General features: G+C 42.5%; 1 protein-coding gene and 1 pseudogene across 2 annotated transcripts in view; both read left to right on the forward strand.

Annotated features, from left to right (window-relative positions):
• The window catches only part of LOC306800781 (ankyrin repeat domain-containing protein 26-like), a 397491-nt pseudogene that overhangs the window by 301208 nt on the left and 76382 nt on the right, over positions 1-19901 (forward strand). The window lies entirely within an intron of this gene.
• Positions 14664-19042, forward strand: YARS2 (tyrosyl-tRNA synthetase 2). The gene is made up of 5 exons (XM_079303447.1): positions 14664-15478; positions 16387-16554; positions 17645-17800; positions 18112-18282; positions 18533-19042. Exons 1-5 carry the CDS (start codon positions 14679-14681, stop codon positions 18690-18692), a joined length of 1455 nt encoding a protein of 484 aa, XP_079159573.1. The 5' UTR covers positions 14664-14678; the 3' UTR covers positions 18693-19042.

A 19901-nucleotide genomic window follows, 5' to 3' on the forward strand; every position in this document is an offset into this window, starting at 1 on the left:
GCTTGAGCTTGTGCTGTGAAAAAGGAGTAGCCAACTAGTTAGTGGGAAGGACATCACTCCCAGCACAAGCACTGTAATGTCTTCAGAGACAGAAGATAAATAAATCACATTTCAGATGACTGGAATTCTGTTAAAAAAATAAAATTAAATTAAAAAAGGCAGGTAACAGTGGAAGGCTAAGTATGGAGCTGCCTGTTTAGCACTCCACAAGTGTGAGAGGAGAGCTTGAGGCTGGGCTCTTCACCAGCAGTCCTGAGGCAAGGCATTTATGGCACTTAAAGGATAATACTCCTGGGGGTCACCCAGACAGGAGACCTGGGAAGAAGCAAAGTGCTCAAATGAAAACCACATTCCATTAAGAAATCTGCCTCTGCAATTGTTCCCTCTGTGTCTCAGACTGAACTGCATTTCTGTATTTTTGCCAAGTAGTTTTACCTGTATCATAAATCTTTGGGTTAGCCAGACAAAGGGGAAGTAATAAATTGGAGCACATAGAACAAGATAATAAAATGGAGAAGTTTTATGCTGCTGTCCCATCAGCCTGATAAAATATATGAGATCTTGGCTCTAGCAATGATCAAGAAACACATTAAGCAGCATTAATTCCTCTCAAGTACTTTCTTGAAAAACAACTTCTCTTATCTTAGCCCAAAAGTCACCTCTGTTCCTTGCAAATTTCTGCCTTAGTCCCAGCAGAAGGATGGCTAAGATCTCAGCAGTAAAAAGTTATTTGCAGAGACAACAAACCCATTGTAACTGAAATGACTGATGGACCTGCTAATCTCAAAGGGAGGAAACTCACAGAACTTAAATTTCCCATTTTATTCATTTTTATGCATCTCTTCAGCAGTTCAGCCCACATTAGCAGAGATAGTGGGATCACAACAGGTTCAAGGCACACTTACACCATTACCAACCCCTGAACAAGGGGTTTTGTGCTGTAAAATCTGTTTCCTATCTAGATTACAGGAGGAAACATGGCCTGTATAACCAATGCTTCTAAAACTTGTTTTATATGCAGCCCAATAAATGATTTATCTATCTTTGACTTAATCAACAACTTATTTCCACTAAGGACTTGCCTCTGCCTCTTCTGGTTGAATTGTCTGGGCTGTAACATCCTGCAAGGAAGTCTGTTGAAATGACAGCCATAATTTCAGTCAGATAGGCACAAGCAAGAATTGAGCAAGAGTCATGGATGTGATTTGTGTCAGGGGAGTGTCACTGTCAGTGTGACAGAGTTACCTTGGTAGAAGCTAATGTACTGCCCTGCCAGCATGAACCATTTGAGAAACTGCTGCTGGCTCTGACCCCAGCACACTTTGGCTACTCATGGCCCAGCACAGGGACTATGGAAGCCCAGAAAAAGCACCATTAGGCCTTTTACAATTCAGTGTGCACATACAGCCTGTCCTGAAAACCTCTCCATGAAAAAGAGCAAGCCCTTCCCAGGCAGGGGCAACCCACCAGCTCTGTTGGTTCCCCTCAGGTTTTCCCAAAATTGGTCTCTATTTATTGCAGGGAGCTGGCTGGCAGGTCAGGACTTCCAGTATTGACTCTGCCATTCTGTTAAAATCACATTCCTACATAGCTCAGACAAGGAGATCTATCGTTTTAATACAATAAAACAAAAATTCCAGTTTTCACTCTCTCAAGGCCTGTGTGAAACCAAGCACACAGTAAGATTGTTTGTATGGGCCACTGTGCACACTTAAAAGTCAACTGTATCATCAATATTGAAAATGGATATAAATTTCATTTGCCTTTTTTGCTGTACCTGAGAAACATAATGGGACACCCCCCAGGGCTAATTTAATATACTTTTTTGAACAAGCATCTGCTTCACATCTCCAAGCAAATGAGTTTGAATTCTTATAAGGAGTGGACTTCATTAACCTTTCTAATTATTTTTCTCCTGAGAAAGCACTTTCAGATTTCTCCTGACAAAACATATTTCACTCCTGAAGTGTATTTACTGACAATAATTAAAATAAAAATGTAGCTAACACACACATAGACACACTCCTCTAAAACAGGCAGCCCAGCAGCAGAACCACCAATGCTAAAGAGCCTTACAGCTCCATAAAGCCTTGGAGCAGCCTGCAAACACAGCTGATAACAAATTGCATTCAGCACAAAATGTGTGCTAGCTACAGATTAAACAACCAAACCTGGAAGTTAAGGTCTGACATCAGGAGTGTGTTTAGTCCTATCATTTGAAAAGTCCTGTTTATGTTAAATGCAGAGGCTTGACATGCTCCAGCAGAATGTGTCTGTGCATTCCAGCATGGCAAAGGATCAGTATTTAACATCAAAACAACACCAGGAACATCCATGGGGTCTTTAAATTACAGAAAACAGAATGTGTGTTCTCCCTTCCTCTCCCTACCCCAAATTGTGCATAGCTATGTGTGATGTTACTCCACAGGGCAGCTGAGACACTGGATGGTGTCTTCCTGTGACAAATAGGTTCATTTATTGGGAACTCAGCACATTCATAAAAATGAAATGAATCAAAGCAGAAGTGCAGTTACTCACCAGTGGCTGGTCCCTTTGAAGGGAAATGGAAATCAGAGATGGCACACTAGAAAGGATCACCTTTGACTTTGCCATTTACATGGCTCTTGCATTTTTAGCTTCAATCTACAAAGGAAAAAAAAACTATTTCATAATGGCTGCATTGAGCTGATAAACAATGGAAAATTGCTGATTTGATTCTATTCAAAAGAAACACTTTGGACTAGGCACAATAGCACTAAGTTCTGTTATAACTCAGTATAATTAAAACTAGCCATTCATGCTGAACTGACATTAAAGAACAATTTATTTTGAGTAATAGTCCATAATTCACCCTAACATATGTAAAAAGAAATGAAGTTTAATATGTGCCCAGGCTACTGAGAGAGAATGGGATGTGCAGACTTTTGAATCCATACTGTGTAGGAACTGCTTAAAAATATGACAGCTAAAGATTAATCACCCATCACTGTGCAAAAGATCAGGTAATATTAAACAACTAAACAAAAATCAAGCTGCTCAGCACAAAGGAAACCCATTATAAACACAGTGGAAATTATACGTGCCAAAGATAAATTAATTCCTGGTATAACTCAAGTATTATGAGAAGAAAAAATAAAGAAAAAATATTAAAAAGGGACTTGGGCCTCTGTTTGTGTAGCATGTGGTAATCCCAAAGACATACTTGGTTAGAAATGGCCATCCAGCTTCCCAGGACTGCAGCCCTGGAGCAGGAGCCTCCCACCAGGGTGGGAAGGAGCAGGGTGGCCACATCCCAGACCACCGAGCAGCTCCTGCCCGGCTGCAGGAGCCTCCAGCGAGTCCTGAGGGGTCTCAGCTGAACCAGTGGCAACTGCTTGGGCTACAGCAATCCCCTGGGGAGGCTCTCCAGGTCCTGGACCTGTCCTGCTGCTCCTTTTCCACACGTCATGGCTAACACAGTGACACAACTTCTGCATTTCTCCAGCTAAACCCTCTTCCCCCTTGGCCTTCCCCATGCCAGTATTTGCAGAGTGGTCATAGTCCTTTAGGTAAGCACTAAAGGACCACACTACAATGTACCAGGCAGACAACAAAAGTAAATAATCCCAAAATGCTGACAATGATAACTTCTACGTAAACTGGAAAGAGTGAGTGGAGTACAAATGTGCAAAAAGCAAAAAGGCTTTAAACTGTTGGATTGCTGCCTGCAAAATACAGTGACTTATCTGCATCAAATAAAATAAATGAAGTAGAAATGTCATTGTGATAAAACATCTATATCATGGGGAACAGGTACAAGTCATGGCTAATGATTCCTCACCTTTCCAAGAATTTTGTCCCTGTAGCTGCTGCACATTTTCTTGAGCTGATGTCTCACTGAAGCTTTTGTAACTGATTGGTAGTCTAATAATTCTGATTGCATTTAATGGATTTAACACTTACTTTTAAATGGCTACATTTAAATGTTGGGTTTTTTTTATCCTGACCATTTCTCAATGTATTCTGTGATTCTGCCTTGCTCCATCCCTCACATCAACACTGAAACTGGCCTTCAAGGAGAAAGCAGGGGCTGCCTTTTATGCCCTGAGACAAAAATGCTGTTTTACTGAGGCATTCAGGCAAGGGAGTAGAGTGAACAGAAATACGTGAGTTCAAACGTTGTTGGGTTTGGAGGTTTTTTTGACTAGGCCCTTCTGCACCCTTTCTGTTCTCCACCTCTGAACTTGTTGGTTTCCAGGACTTGTCAACAGCTCAAGCTGAAACAAAACCTCGTGGAGGGCACGTGGCTCTGAGCATCTCCCTTTGCTGCAGCTGGGAAGAGAGAGCTTTTCTGAGACTTTTGTGACAGGAGATATGGGGTGGAAACCTCCAAAGAACCAGTAAGTCACAAAAAGGTAAAAAGGAGGACTTCAAATGTTTGTCAGTCACTAGTAAATATCTCAATATAGTTTGGAGGCAACCAACAGTTGCTCTGGATTGCTGAGATTTCTGTAAAACTCAAAGTACCATCAAAGAAGCTGCCAAAGCTGCCTGTACTTAGTGTAGGGACCACACTTCTGGGTCTTTTGGTTTGGTTTATTTTAAAAGTTGGCTTCTGAAGTTACTTCTGCTCTTCCTCTTTACTCAAATACATTTGACCAAACAAATGTCAGCAGGCTATGATCCAGTTCTGTGGAAAGCACATAGCAAGAGCCAATTTGCATTGGTTTTATCCAGTTGGGAAAGTCTGCAACAGCCAGGGTGACTTCCATATACACTATAAAATTAATCCCATATATGTGTGTAGAGGTATAACCTGTTATATAATCATAGCTTATATAGTAATATATAGTGTGGTTTATATAGCAGTCATGGTTAACCCTAATAAATGTTAATAATGATCCACTGGTTGCACATAAACACAATATCAAGGCCACACACACAAGAGGCTACTTTACCCACCATGTTAACAAAACTGATATTTATAGAAAATGTGTTTGTTTGTGTGCTTATGATAAAGATTGAGTAATGAATTCCTCAGGATTATTTCAGGTTCACAAACACACAGAAATTTAAAGTGCTTACACAGCTGCACCTGGACTTCTTCCCTTCTATTTGGCACCCAGGAGTTATCCTGGGCTCTGGAATAGCTTGTTTTGTTTAACATTAACATTAAGCAATGTAAACAGCTAACAATATCCCATAGTTAGCCATAATGCTAAGATACCCATAGCACTGAGGAACTCTCTCTCTCCTTATTTGCAAGGATAATTAAGCAGTTGTAGACAGGGGCATACAGGGCCATTGTTTGCCTGGTTTTCAGGTCACTGGAGTCCCACAGAAATAAGGAAGACTGACCATTGCCAGGTCCATTTCAACAGGTTGAGGAAATTTCTAAGTCTCAATTACCCAAATCACAATTGAGCAGCTACAATTTCCACTGACATCTCCCAGCCTGCAGATGATGCACAGGGATGGATTGGCAAAGTGAAGGCAAGTAATGGGGCAAATCCCACCATTTAACATCTCTGGGGTCCCCAGACATACTTTCAGCTGATAATGAGAATGAGCATTAGGCTGATCTAAGCATCTTTAGCAGACACTGCATCCAGTTCACTCCTGGCATGGACTGAATCACCATGGAGAAGCTGGTATTTCAGACTGCTCTTCTGTCTCTGCTGCTCTGGCCTGCCCAACATTGTAATTTCACAGTTAAACAACAGTTCTGGGCTGACAGGCACTTTACCCAGACTCTCCCTGCTGCTCACAGCTAGCAAAAGCCACTGCTTCTTATGGAGTTCAAGATTCTGGGCTGTGGCTTTTTACCAGCATCACACAGGAGTGCTGATGTGTCCTTGCAGTGTTAATAGATGCAATGCAGCTGACCTTGTGGACAGCAGCAGGCAGGGGACTAATAACTGCCTCCTAAGAGTGAGCAGTGAGATTTGGGAACAGGCTCATGCTGAGAGCTGCAGGTGAAGGTAGGTACTTTTCAGAAAAAACAAAGCCCACCCTTCTGAGACACCTGGCATCCCCAGACATACTGTGTTTCACTGATAGACCTGCCTTGCCTAGATACAGCCCTGTAGTGCCACATTAGGCTGCCCTAGGAGAGGGGAGAAGCAGGAGGCTGAAGGCAACCCCACCCAACATTCTTCTGCCACACTGAGATGTCAAGAGGTGAGCCAGGGGCAGGGATCCAAGGAGCAAAAGGCCAGGCAGGGCTACCTCCATAAAGCAGCCAGGACAGGTGTCCTGGGCTGAGCAGTAACAGGGTCCTGGACCTTGGATAAGGTGGGGAGACTTCAAGGCAGGCTGGGCAGGGTAGTGAGGGCTTGTTTCTTCGTATCCAATGGCTGTTTGTACCAACTACTGCTTTACTTTGCATTTAAACTACAAATGTGTTTGGGTACAGGCCAATGTTACTCTCCCTGTTTGCAAATGGGTCTTGTAACAAAGCATTTTTGGTAACAGAAGGAACAAATGTATTTTCTTTTAGTGACTCTTGCTTTAGAAAAAAAAAAAAAAAATCAATTTTTTTTACAAACCTAGAAGAAACATTAATTTTAAGGTTTCTCCTCTTACTGAATTCCATGCAGCCTGATAACCCCATGATGCCTAAGATATGATAGCACTTCAATACACAGCAAAAGTCTAAACGTGACTAGGTTGGAGTACCCTGAAATGTCATTGGGAGCTGATAACATCCCCTCCTCAACAACCATCCACTAACCAACCACTTGCCCACGTTGTTTATAGCTATTTCAAATAGCATTGATCTTAATGTTCATCTGTAAAGGATTCCAGCTGGTATTCCCCCTCCATTGTGAAAAACAAACATTTTTCTCTCTTTTATTGGTATTTGCAGCTTGCCTAATCATGTATTTGAAGAAGACTGTGACCTGCCAGGGAAATTTCCAAACTTAATCCAATTAAAATCCTGACATGGAGAAAAAAGTAAACAAAGAATGAGGAGAAAACTCTAAGGAAATGAAAGGCTAAATAAAAAAATATGGGAAAATTCTAAAATCAAGTGAAAACACTAAAAGTGAATGGGATGACAAGAAGTGCAGGGAACTAAACAGGAATTCAGGGAAATGGACAAAAGCTTGCCCAAATAATCCTCATTGAATTCACAAGATTTCATTTCCTCTCAGGAAGGGAATGAAATCTTGAAATCTGAGACCAAAGTCTACCAAACACCGTGGAAAGGAGTTAAGAAAAAAAAATGCAATGGAAAAAAAACCTAGAAAATTAGGAACTTGGGTGAATGTAACAAAATAGACTTGGATGAAATGAAGGGCAGTTTATAAGAGCATAACTTGACAAAATTACTCCCAAAAAAATCCTGAAATCATGGAAGAAAGGTAAAGTGTAGAGAAAATGCTAAGGAAATGAAATGCTAAAAGAAAAAAGGGGAAATTCCAAAACCAAGTGAAAACACTAAAAGTGAATCGGATGACAAGAAGTGCAGGGAACTGGACCGAAGCTTGCCCAAATAATCATCTTGAAATCACAACACTTCTTTCCCTATCCTGAATGAAGGAAACTTTCTCCTCACTCTTTGTAAGCAGGAGTTTGTAAGGATAATGCAGAAGGGTATTTTTCTCAATGAATTACGGCTGTACTGATTGCCAAGGAGTGGAAACAGCCTTGCCTGCCCAATGAGGATGGGTGTTAAAAAAGAGTGGGCTAGCTGGCCAAGAGCAAGCTGCAGTTGGAGCTTGAGAATGGGGGTCTGCTGTAGTTTGGGATGTAGTGTGGGCTGTGCTGCGAGGAGGTGAGGGACAGACAAGGTAAGAAGATGTTGTGTGAGGGGCAGACAGGGTTAGGAGCCAGGTAAGGGACAGGTTGGGGTTAGCCAGTTGTGAGAGAGGGAAGGAGTCAGTGCTGTGTGGAGCTGCTCATGAGGAAAGGAATCAGTGTCAAGTGGAGCTGCTTGAGAGAAGGCATGAGAAGTTTTTAACAAGGGACTGGTGATGGTGCCAATCATATCTGTCTTGATAACTGCAATAACTTTCTTCCCCAATGTCAGGGTTTTAATTGGATTAAACATGCAAAGTTTTGGTTCTTTTCACTGTCCCTCATTTCATCTCACTCCATTTGGTTGTAGCCACTCCATTTCCAAATTTTCATTTTTCCATTGCATTTTAATGAATCATATCTCCTTTCCAGAGCATTTGTTAGACTTTGTCTTCTGATTGCAAGATTTTATTCCTTTTCTTGAAAGGAGATAGATATATCTATTTATAAATATATATGGAAAATAACACACACATACATATATATAATAACCACCAACTCAGAATGAACACTGACAGTGTTGTGTATGTCAGGGAACAATCATTTCATGTCTTGCTTAAGTGGTCATCAGGTTCCATCTCTTTGGCTGAAAAATACACTAAACTTTTTAAATCAGAAATGAGCAATACAACAAATGTTCAATATCCATTTCAGGGTAAATATGAGAAAAATAAACTACATGATAAGAGAAGACACAGCACTTTATTTTTCTAGAAGAAAAGTATAAGGTGCACAATTTCTCCCTTTAGCACTGCACTTGCAGGCTAGTGGTCACATTCTGTTCCTCTTTTCCCTTTCAAATTGCCCCTTCCCAGAGGCATATGCTATTCTGTATGGTCATAGTTCTCAGGGTAATGTCCAAAACCCATGGACTGATTAATAAAGGTGTGAAATTATTTGACACCACAGAACAATGTAGGTAGACAGAAATACTATCCTATCAACTCAACACTGAGTTGAGTTATCCCTCTGCTGGTACAACCAGTTACTTGTTAGCCCTGAAAAATGGCTCCCATTGGGATCTCTATGCCCAGTATCTTGCCCACAAGCTGGTAATTATAACTGTAGAAAGCTGCAAAGGAAAAGCAGCAGCCATCCAGTTCCTCAAACATCATGTCCCAAAGCTTATATTTCTTCAATCACCAGACAGCTTCTCAAAGGTTTTTCTTATGTAACCTGCCAGGAGCAGGGCCTGAGGCTGTGCAGTATCTGAGCAAGAAAGCTGAGATGTGCATGCAAACAACCTCAAGGACAAGAAGAGGCTTTGGGGATCCTGCATGTTTTCTCAGGAGAAATCTGTTGTTATCAACTTTGAAGACAAAGTTTGTTTATCAACTGTCTAAGCAGGCTGCTTGATGTTAACAGATAAGGTCAGAGATCCTTTAGAAAGGCACCTGGGCTGTGGTCTATCTGCTCTTGCCAAATACAGGTCTCCCTTTCTGCAATTTCTGTCAACTGTTAAATCCTGTGGTTATCATTGTGTGGAGGCTAAATCAGCCCAATCAGTTTCCTTTAAGCTTTAATAACTGTGAATCTTGAATTTTGAGGGGACAAGGGCAGAGATGTGCCAGTGCCCCTGGTCTAGCAAAATATCCAAACTGAGAAGGGGCCTTCACTGCCTATGCAGAAGAGCTTTGTGTCATTTGAAATACAAGGCAGACCCAGCACTTGTGCCACAGCACTTCTGACAGACTGAACACCTAACTCACAGGCAGAATCTTATCTCAAAACATTCTTAGGGAAGTTTCCTTCTCAAAAATTATTTACTCTTTCAAGGCTTCCTACTATCTTCCTCTCTTTACATTTGCTAAACCACAAACTTGCATGTACATGAAAGACATATTTGCTAACAGACTTCACAGTGCATTGTCTGATTGAAAGTAAGATTTCCCATAAAATACCCAGAGGAAAACTGTTTCCGTGTTAGGAAAAGATAGCAGGCTGTTGGCACTTTCATGTGAAATAACAAAATGCACATCTGTCATTTCTCTACATTCAAATAAACACTGTAATGAATACAGTGACATGAGACATCTGCCAAGTCCATGATCCTTTTCTTATGCTAGAAGCTTTTTAGTCTATCTGAATGAGAAAACAGAGGACCCCACTTTCTAAAAAGCTGTAGCACTGACTGCTACTGAAAGAGCTAGTGTCAAAAGAGAAAATGTCTTTAAAAACTTTCTCTACTACAGTGGGTGGAAAACTAGTCCTTGAAAGAACAGGATATTATTACTTTCCCTAATGACTAAAAATGAGAAGAAAGGATGAAAAAGACTGGAAGTTAACTATTTCCACCTGACACCAGTGCTGAACTTTCTTATAAGGCAAAAAAAACAAGCATCAGCCACGCTGAGAAGTGAATCAAAAACCTGGATGAAAAAGCAGACTTTAATGTTGTTAAGCAATTACATCTAGGAATTCCACACATGTGAGGTGTTCAGGTTTCCTTGGCCTTCAGGAAGGTCAGAAGTTAAAGCCAGGAGAAAACTTACAGCTGGAGAGCAGTATGTTACCAGTGCATCCCCTTTCTTAAGATATTTTGCGTTTAATGGCAGCTGAGTTCCTTGCATAACATCTCTCATCCACTATCCAGCCACTTAAATAAAGATATCAGTTATTAGCCACATAAAAGGCTTCAATCATTGATCCAGAAAATCAGCTTAGTCCCCCCTGGCATTTGCATGAAGTCAATTATGCAGATATGGAGCACGTATTACACACTGGCAGAGAAAGCCAAACTCTGCAGAAACACTGTAAATTATTTCCTCAGTTAATAGCCCAAAGCTTACCCGGCTCGAATGCTAGGAATACCACCAAGCATATCAAGTCCTTGTATTGCCACCTCGTGGCTGATGCTCGTATAACTTGGCTTTACCAAGAGGAGAGCGGATCCGGAATTCCTTCTATTGCATAAGAAGAGGACAAAATTCCGGCATAAATCAAAGCAGAGTTTCAAACTGCGTTACATTTAATAATGACACTTTGCATTGGAATGAGGATCTTCTCTGAAGGAAGAATATAAATCAAATACTGGGTGAAAACTCAGGTATGAAGTGGAAACTTAAGTGAACACCTCCTCCAAGATTCGTCAGCTCCCTCAGACTGGCGGGACACAAAAGACAACAGTGCCACTAATAAGTGACTTCAGAATTATTCCAGTTAAGTAACCCATCTGGGAAATTCTTTTAATAGTTTGCAAGGCCCCTGGGTGATTTGATATTCAATGGACAGAGTTGTGGTTTATAGGAAATGTTACCTTTCTTTGAGAATTAGATTCCACAATACTATAAGGGTTGACTTTGATTATATCTGCATCTACTTGAATATAAAGAGGGCAAAAGAGCCATGGGCCCAGTGAAGAACAAGGAGGAAAATACAAGTGGAGGGGTGCCTACCACTGGAAGTGACATCCATACAGCCCAGAGAACTGTGTGGCTGCTCCCCAGGCTCCACCCAGGCCTTTCACACCAGCATTTTGTATTTCCTTTATTTTCACACAGCAGTTCCCTGAACTCTCCAAGTAATTTCCTTCAAACCACCTGGAAGTTTACACAGCTGGACGGGCAAGCAGAGGGAGTTTCAGCTTTCATATTTACTTTTATATTTACTGAAAGCAGAATGGTTTTCTCCTTTCCATCAGCATCATCCAGAAGTCAGGCAGCCAGGTTAAAAGATTCATCCTCAACAACTAAATTAGAACAAGAAACATTTTTATTATATCTTGTTAGTTCTTGTTCTAATCTGTGTTATTTTTCAAAGTACATTGCCGTGAAAATAATGATCCTTTCATGATTATTCTATTTATCATAAAGGAAGCTAAGCCTTTACTATCAGTTCTGGATTTCTTGTGTGCAAATGCTTTTCAAATGCCTGCAAAAACCATTTGCTTACAAGGCTAAAATAAATTGCTTTATGATTTATAGGAAGACAGTCACACATAAAGATTTATGATTTATTATGGAAAGACTAAGCACCTTAATCATCTCTAACTGCACCACATTTCTTTTAATTAGGCTTAGCCCATCTCCTAATGGGATTTAGTCCTGAACACTTCCTACTTTCCCTGGTTACATTACTGGTATCCTATTATACAGCTGAGAGATCACCCTTGGCTTTGCCTTAATCTCTTAAGGAATTGGTTCTCAGAACAAATACTTTGACTATTACAGTATGGCAGGGTGGCAAAATAGTCCCTAAAGTTTTCTCAGTTATGCCACAAGCAAATACTTTTTTAGTGAGTGATACCCACCTGTAAGCTTTGAGGGAAAGACACCATGTGCCTATACACATTGTGTAATCATTTAAATTTCATGGGAGATGCAGAACTTTCTCCCCAAGACTTTCATCTTGTTTGAAAATTAAGTCTATGCATGACTGTTTGTGGAGAATGGAGAGATTTTGTACTTAAGATACTGTCATGTCTAAAAAAGCTGTGTAAAAAAGCATAATTTCTGATAGCTAATGAGACACAAATAATAACATTCTCACAACAGTATTTTAAAAATAAAGGGGATTTTCATGATTGATTCTGGGTTTGGGGTTGTATTAGAAAAACCCAGTATTGAAACCGAATTTGATGGAGTCTAAAGTGAAGGACAAAAGCAAATGTCAGCACATAGTCTGCAACCCCCTGGGTCATTGTAAAACCAGCAAAATGATTTAGCATGGATAAACACGAAAGCATATTCCATATTAATTAGTCTGATGTTTAAAAGATGGACATTGAATTTAAATTTGAAACAAGATCAATAAGGCACAAAGACCAATTAAACACATCTACGCACCTATCAAGAGGTCCATGAAAAAGAAACAAAATTAAACAACCAATTACAACAGAAAAAGAGAGGATGAGAAAGGAATGCACAAGTACCAAATACTACAAGGTGGAGAGAGATGAGGAAACAAGGAACTAGTTACTTTTCAGCTGAAAAAATTGACAAGATTTATATATATATATATATATATATATATATATATATATATATACACACTGAAAAATAAGATCAAATGAAATAAAATAAATGTGAGGCAGGATGACAAACCACATCAAAGGAAAACCACTCATTCAAATGCTCTGATTAATCAGAGAGATAAAAACTGCAGGGGGATTAAGGACTGCAAAAAATAACTACTGCCTTCTTGCCTACAGACACCACAGAGTCAGGCATGACTACCCCTTAGATTACATGGAAAGCAAGCACTTTTCCCACCCCTAGGCCTCACAAAGAAACAAAACCCTTAGAGTACAGCAATAGTAAGAAAAGAGGTGTATTGGTATGAGGTGTGTTTCTGGAAGGGAGTAGAAATAACCAGAGTATCTGCCATCACAAGGTGATTATCCCAGCACCAGGGAATTTACCATAGAGGGGCTGGGAGATGTGTATTCTAAAGCTCATGTTGCTGTTGCGGAGCTTTATGCCAGTTCTCCATCTCAGCAGCCACAGATTGCCCTTGTGAAATGAAAGCAGAAGTACAGGAAACATGAATAAAGAACAAAATGGTAAAAATTAGCTCTGTAACAAAATTAACTGGTTCATTGCAAAGTGAGGGATGCTAACACAACACAGCATCTCAGGGATTTCAAAGAAGTAAACTTCTGGTCCTTCACCAGCTCCATTGCCCTTCTCCAGACATGCTCCAGTATATCTCAATGCCCTTCATGTCATGGAGGGCCCAAATTGGATCTAGGATTTGAGGTGTGGCCTCACCAGTGCTGAGTAGAGGGACAACCACTGCCCTGGTCCTGCTGGCCCCACTATTGCTGACACAGGCCAGGTGACATTGGCCTTCTTGGCTATTGGGGCCCACTGCTGGCTCATGTTCAGCCATCCTCAACCAGCAGCCCCAGGCTGATTTTCCCCAGGCAGCTTTCCAGGCACTCTTGTCCCAGCCTGTAGCATTGCAGGGGGCTGTTGTGAGCCAACGAGGCAAGAAAGAGCAAGGGTCTGTCTGAAGTCAGTGGCCCCTCTCAGCACAAAGCAATTGAACCATCTGCTCCAAGTAGGCATTTACCTTAGCCTACAGCAAGTAAAAACTTGCCATAGTAATTGATTTTAAATGTGTTGGAGAACAGGAATTTCAGCTGAGTGTGAAAGTGGTGCATGGAGAACATTACCAGGCCCTCTACAAAGATAATGGCTGTTTTTTGGGATCTAGTGCATCAGAACTAGATACTCTCTTCTTGTTAGTATTATCTGGAGAGTTAATACTTTCCTAAGTCGGCAGAGTATTTCCATTTATTGATCTTCCCATTGTATTATCATCTCTACATATTAATTCTAACACAGAACGGCAACGATTTTGGCCATGTCTATTAAGTGTTTGGCCTTGTCTCCATTGCTTTGCAGAGGGTCCACGTTTCCTCAGTCTTCCTTTAATGACCCCCACCCCCACAGCTGCACACCTCTATCCATAGTTTGAGTCGCCTCTTCCCAAGCGTCCAAGACACGTAACTTAACTGAAAATGTCTAGTAATATAGCAAACAGAGTCTAGTAAAACAGCTAACAAATTCTGGTAACATAGCTAATGAATTCTAGGGTCTGTAAATTCCAAAGCCCCGGCGTGACTTAACTCAGGCACCCGCTCTGCCTTAGTACCAGCGGAAGGGCAGATTTCCAGCGCCTGACAGCACTTGGAATCCCCGTACTGCGGGATGGGAAAACAGCAGCAGAGGAGGAATCAACACACGCCCGGTTTGTCGCATCTTTAATGTCGCGGAGATGAACCCCAAGGAGCGGGCACGATTTCAATCGTTCCGTTCGGGCCGCTCTCGAACCGCGCGCTCCCCGCTATTCCCAGCAGAGGGATGGCTCCTCCCGCTCACCGGCCGCGGTTCCGGGGCGGCCCCAGCGCAGCGCCCCGCCCGCCGCTGCGGTCCCGGCGTGCCCCGCGCGCGATGGCGGCGCCCGCGCTGTGCCGGCGCTGCGGGCGGGCGGCGGGGCTGTGGGGCCTGCGCCGGGCCCCGCTCCCGCCGCCGCCCCGCCGCCGGGCCCACGAGCAGGCGCGGCGGGCGCGGAGCGCGGCGGGGCTGCTGGCGGCGCAGTGCGAGCGCGGGCTGTTCCAGGAGGTGTTCCCGGCGCAGAGCGCGGAGGAGCAGCTGCCGGCGCTGCTGGAGCCGGGCCGGCCGCCGCTGGCCGCCTACTGCGGGTTCGACCCCACGGCGGATTCGCTGCACGTGGGGCACCTGCTGCCCGTCATGGCGCTCCTGCACTTCCAGCGCGCCGGCCACGACGTCATCGCCGTGGTGGGCGGGGCCACGGCGCGGCTCGGGGACCCCAGCGGGCGGGAGCGCGCGCGGGAGCCGCTGCCCGCCGGGCGGGTGCGCGCGCAGGCGCGGGCGCTGCGCGCGGGGCTGGAGCGGCTGTTCGGGAACCACCGGGAGCTGTTCTGGGAGCCGGGAGCCGGGCGGCTCGGCCGCGCCGCGCTGCTGGACAACGCCCGCTGGCTCGGCCGGGAGCCGCTGCTCCGCTTCCTCGGCGGCGCGGGCGGGCGCCTCCGCATGGGCACGCTGCTGAGCCGGCAGAGCTGCCAGGCGCGCCTCCGCAGCGCCGAGGGCATGAGCCTGGCCGAATTCCTGTACCCCGCCCTGCAGGCGTACGACTTCCTGCACCTCCACCAGCACCACGGCTGCCGCATCCAGCTGGGGGGCCACGACCAGATGGGAAACATCATGTCCGGATACGAGCTCGTCACCAAGTACGGCGGGAGCGCGGGTGGGGTGATGCGCAGGGTCCGGGCACCGGGCAGCCTGTGCCAGCAGTAGCGTGGCCAGCAGGACCGGGAATGTCATTGGGCGCTGGTGGTGCCGCACCTCGAGCGCTGTGTCCAGTCCTGGGCCCCTCAATTCAGAAGGACATTGAGGGTCTGGAGCAAGTCCGGAGAAGGGCCGCGATGGAATGCACTGCCCAGGGAGGGGGTGGAGTCGCTGTCCTTGGTGGTGTGTGAGGAAAGAGTGCACATGGCACTTAGTGCCTTGCTCTAGATGTGATGGTGATGTTCGGTCTTAGGTTGAACTCGATGATCTCAGAGGTCTTGTCCAACCTCACCAGTTCTGTGATTCCATGACAGAATGCTCGGTGACTTGGTGCTGACAGTCTCTAAAGCACCAGGAGCAGAAGTCAGTGCTCAAGAGATTTGGCGACACACAAATCTCTGTGATTTGAGTGAAGCAATTAAGTGCCCTGACCATAAACTCGGTACATACATACATTTTGACCAGGTTTATATGAATTTTTAAGAAAAATAAGTTCTTGTATTAGTGAATCCAAAAGCCAAAATCAAACACACTGAAGCATGGGACAAAATGGAGACAAGCCTGCCAGCACATACGTCCTGGTGTAATCACATCAAAGTAGAGGCAGTTGTGGTATATAATGTATAAACTACATAAAGTACATAAATGTCTCTGATACATACAAAAGAACTTAAAAACTTAGGGTGCTGGTTTTTTTCCCTAGAGTCCTCCTCTCAGAACAGTGTTCTGGCATCTTTTTGCACATCCCCCCCAGCTTTATAAGTATAAAATCTTGCAGAATGCTTGTATGTTAGTCAGCTTTACCAATATATGATTTTTTTTTTTAACATGCAGTGACTCTTCTTTTCAGGATGACAGGAACAGATGTGTTTGGAATTACTGTACCTCTTATTACCAGCACTACTGGCGATAAACTGGGAAAGACTGCTGGAAATGCAGTTTGGCTGAACAGAGATAAGACTTCTCCATTTGAGCTGTATCAGTTTTTTGTCAGACAGCAAGATAACGTAGTTGAAAAGTAAGTTTTTCTCCATCTTGCTTTTTGGCATTGTTTATAAAACCTAATTCTAACTGTTCACTGTAACTGCTTCGTTTAATTATGTGCAACACAAGCTCCATGTGTTAGTTATAACTGTTCATGAAATAAACAGGCATGACTGATTCCTGAGTAGACAGGATAGTGGAACTTCCATATGCTGAAATACACACCAGAAAATTAGAAGGTGGTTGACAAAGGAGTGAAGCATAATGCATTTTGTTCTGCCAGTGGGTTGACTCCTACATGACATACTAGTTTCAGTACTGTAGCATTACAGGTTTTTTCAGTACACTACATTACTACATTGATTTTAATAAGTTGCTCTATATTCTTTTCTAAATCTGTTTTACTCTAAGCATCAATAGTACTGTTAAATCTGAGCCACTTCCTTCTCATATTGGGATCTAACTCATAATTTACCTCTCTCAAAGGTTTATCCCTGATAATTCAAATCCATGTTTGGATCCCCAACACCTTTCAGACTGAAAAGAGGGGTATGTGGGTAGTTAACACTAAAATATTTCAGCCATTCAGAAGTTTTACCAGTAAAGGTATCTTTAATACGCTGCATGGGACTGAAAGCTCATTAAAATTGACTTTGTTGCAAAGAGTAGGCTTAGGGATGCATCTTTAAATTCTTGATTATCTTAAGTAATCTTCCTGCTAAGATACTTGCCAACACAAGTATGCTTCTGTCCCATGATGGCCACAGACTGACAGTGGGATTTTGCATTAACATATTGTGGATCTCCTAAGATAAATACAAAATCCTGTTAGTTGACACACAATTCCAATAAATCCTGTAAAAGTTTCAAGAGGAAAATAAATTTTTGATTGGAGTACAAGCTTCATAAAAGCATCTGACACTATCTTATGCATGAAGACTTTACCCTAAGCAGAATATTGAGTAAAAAGTGAGCTTTAAAGATTGGACTGAAAGCACAGAGCATATTAGTATGTATTTGTCAAATTGATTAAAAATATTTTAGTGCAGTTACTTAAGTTTGAGTGACAAAGACAGGAAATCTGTAATGATGGGTGAGACAAAATATTTTTTCCCTGCTCATAGATACCTGAAACTATTCACCTTCCTTCCTCTTGAGGAGATTCACCACATCATGGAAATGCATGCTAAAGAACCTGAGAAATGGGGCCCTCAGAAACGACTGGCTGCAGAAGTAACTAAGCTTGTGCATGGTAAAGAGGGGCTGGAATCTGCTAAGAGGTAAAATTTGATTTTTCAAGCAGTTTTGTTTCAGATTTATTGTATGGTAATTCTCCATAGCTTTTCAAGGACTATTTTAATCTATTAAGTTGTTGCTTCAGTGTTAAGAGAGAAAAACGTAATAATCCTGTAGACTTAAAAATACACTGAAAATTGCAGGGCAGTAGGGTACAATAATGAAAAATGGGGGTGTGTTTAAAATATTTCTGTAGTTTGTGGACACTGAAAAGAAACTGGGGAGGGGAATCTGAGTAGCACTTTGTGTGAAGAGAAGACTAGCTCTGTATTTTGAATGCTCTTTGGTCTCACAGGTGCACTAAGGCCCTTTATTACAGCAGCGTGGAGGCACTGGAAGAAATGTCTGACCAAGAGTTACAGGAACTTTTCAGACAAGCTCCTTCTGCTGAATTGATGCTTGAACCTGGGATGACTGTTCTTGACTTGTGCCGCAAAGCAAATGCCATTCCAGATGGACCTAGTGGGTAAGTTCTCACCTGTGGTCATGGGTAATACTCAAAACAGTACTGGACTAGTAGCGGCTAAGGTTAATTTCAGTCACTGTTGGCCTGGACTGAAAGTGAATTGCAGGAGAATTAAAAGGTATTGAATTATGCATCCAACAAAAAAAAAACAAATTAAAAAAAAAGCAACAAACAAACCCTAAGTGAATTTTCAGTTCTTAATAAACAGCTTTCTCTTGCAATTAACAATTGATTTCATTTTGTTTTTAAGGTACCGGAAAATTACAGATGGAGGAGTTTCAATAAATGGGAATCGTGTAACTGATCCTGAGACTGTTCTTATTCTCGGACAGCATATTCTGAAGAATGGAGTTTCATTACTTAGGGTTGGAAAGAAAAATTATTACATTATAAAATGGCTGCAATTGTGACAACGGAGTATGTCCCTAAAATGACAGGTCTCTAACTCTGCTGCGTGAAGATGTACTTGCAAATTTTTCTGTACTGTGCTGATCACAGACTGACTTTTTCAAATAAAGGAGCTGAGTTATACCACTGAAGAGATTGTAGATACTCTGCTTTATTCAAAACACCAGTCATAAGGATCTGCATAAGAAGAAAATTAAAAGATTAATTTCAAGGTCCAGTGATGGAGATACGCTTCCCCTCCTTTAACAGCCTTTGGTGTTGTAGAACAGTAGCCAGTTACTCCACAGGATAGCCCAGAGGAAAATGTGCCACAGCAAACTCAAACCCACGCCTTACAGCCAGTGTCTGCTCATGTAACCAAGAAACCTTGCTGGGGGCAAAGACAACCATGGGCATGTTTCTCCGAACAGGTTTGCTTTGAAAGAAGCTGCAGAAAATTCGTAATAAAGGAGTAAATTATTAGGTACTAATGTAAATCGGTTCTTGATTATGTATGGGGACACATTGGACCAAATATTTCCAGCTTTCATGTGGGAATACACAGCAATATCACTTCTGAAATCTGGAAGTAAAGAGCTTTTCAAAGCTTTACTCAACCTAATGAATCCCTTCTGTGTGCATAGTATGACATACAAGGAGAGTGGCAGTTGTTCCACTTCTTTGGTCCTGTTAATGACATGGATGCATGCATCCATGCTACCCAGCATTCTTTGTTGAAGGAATATCCAGGTACTAGTTCTGTGCTTTGCAGTCTGTTGAAAGATAGCACATTGTACCAGAAGATTTGGAGCATGTACATGAAAGGGTTTTTTTAATGTTAACTGCCCAGGAGTTATGGGTGAACAGCACCACAAGGATCTCTGGACAAGGGAACACATGAGAGAAACTGAAATAATTTTCAGTGTTGCTTTCAACGACCAAACCTCACTCTTAGGCCATGGAGAATAATTTCCTGGTCCATGAAATCTTCAGTAGAAATTTACAGTAACAGCAGCCACAAGGAGGGGAAGCCTTAATCTTAGCTTCTGGAATGTGGCATATATTCTAGAGTTAGGTAGGGAGTTCTTTACTATTCTAGGTATCTTTTTTATGTTTCTTTTTACTTGATAAACTTGATGCTGATTTCATTTACACCGTGACTCAAGATTTCAACAGTAATAAAATAATGGCTTGCTTGTTATAGATGAGTTTCTTCTGGCAACAAAACTGAA

This window comes from Erithacus rubecula, assembly GCF_903797595.1.
Source record: "Erithacus rubecula genome assembly, chromosome: 4".
In the NCBI taxonomy this organism is placed as follows: Eukaryota; Metazoa; Chordata; class Aves; order Passeriformes; family Muscicapidae; genus Erithacus; species Erithacus rubecula.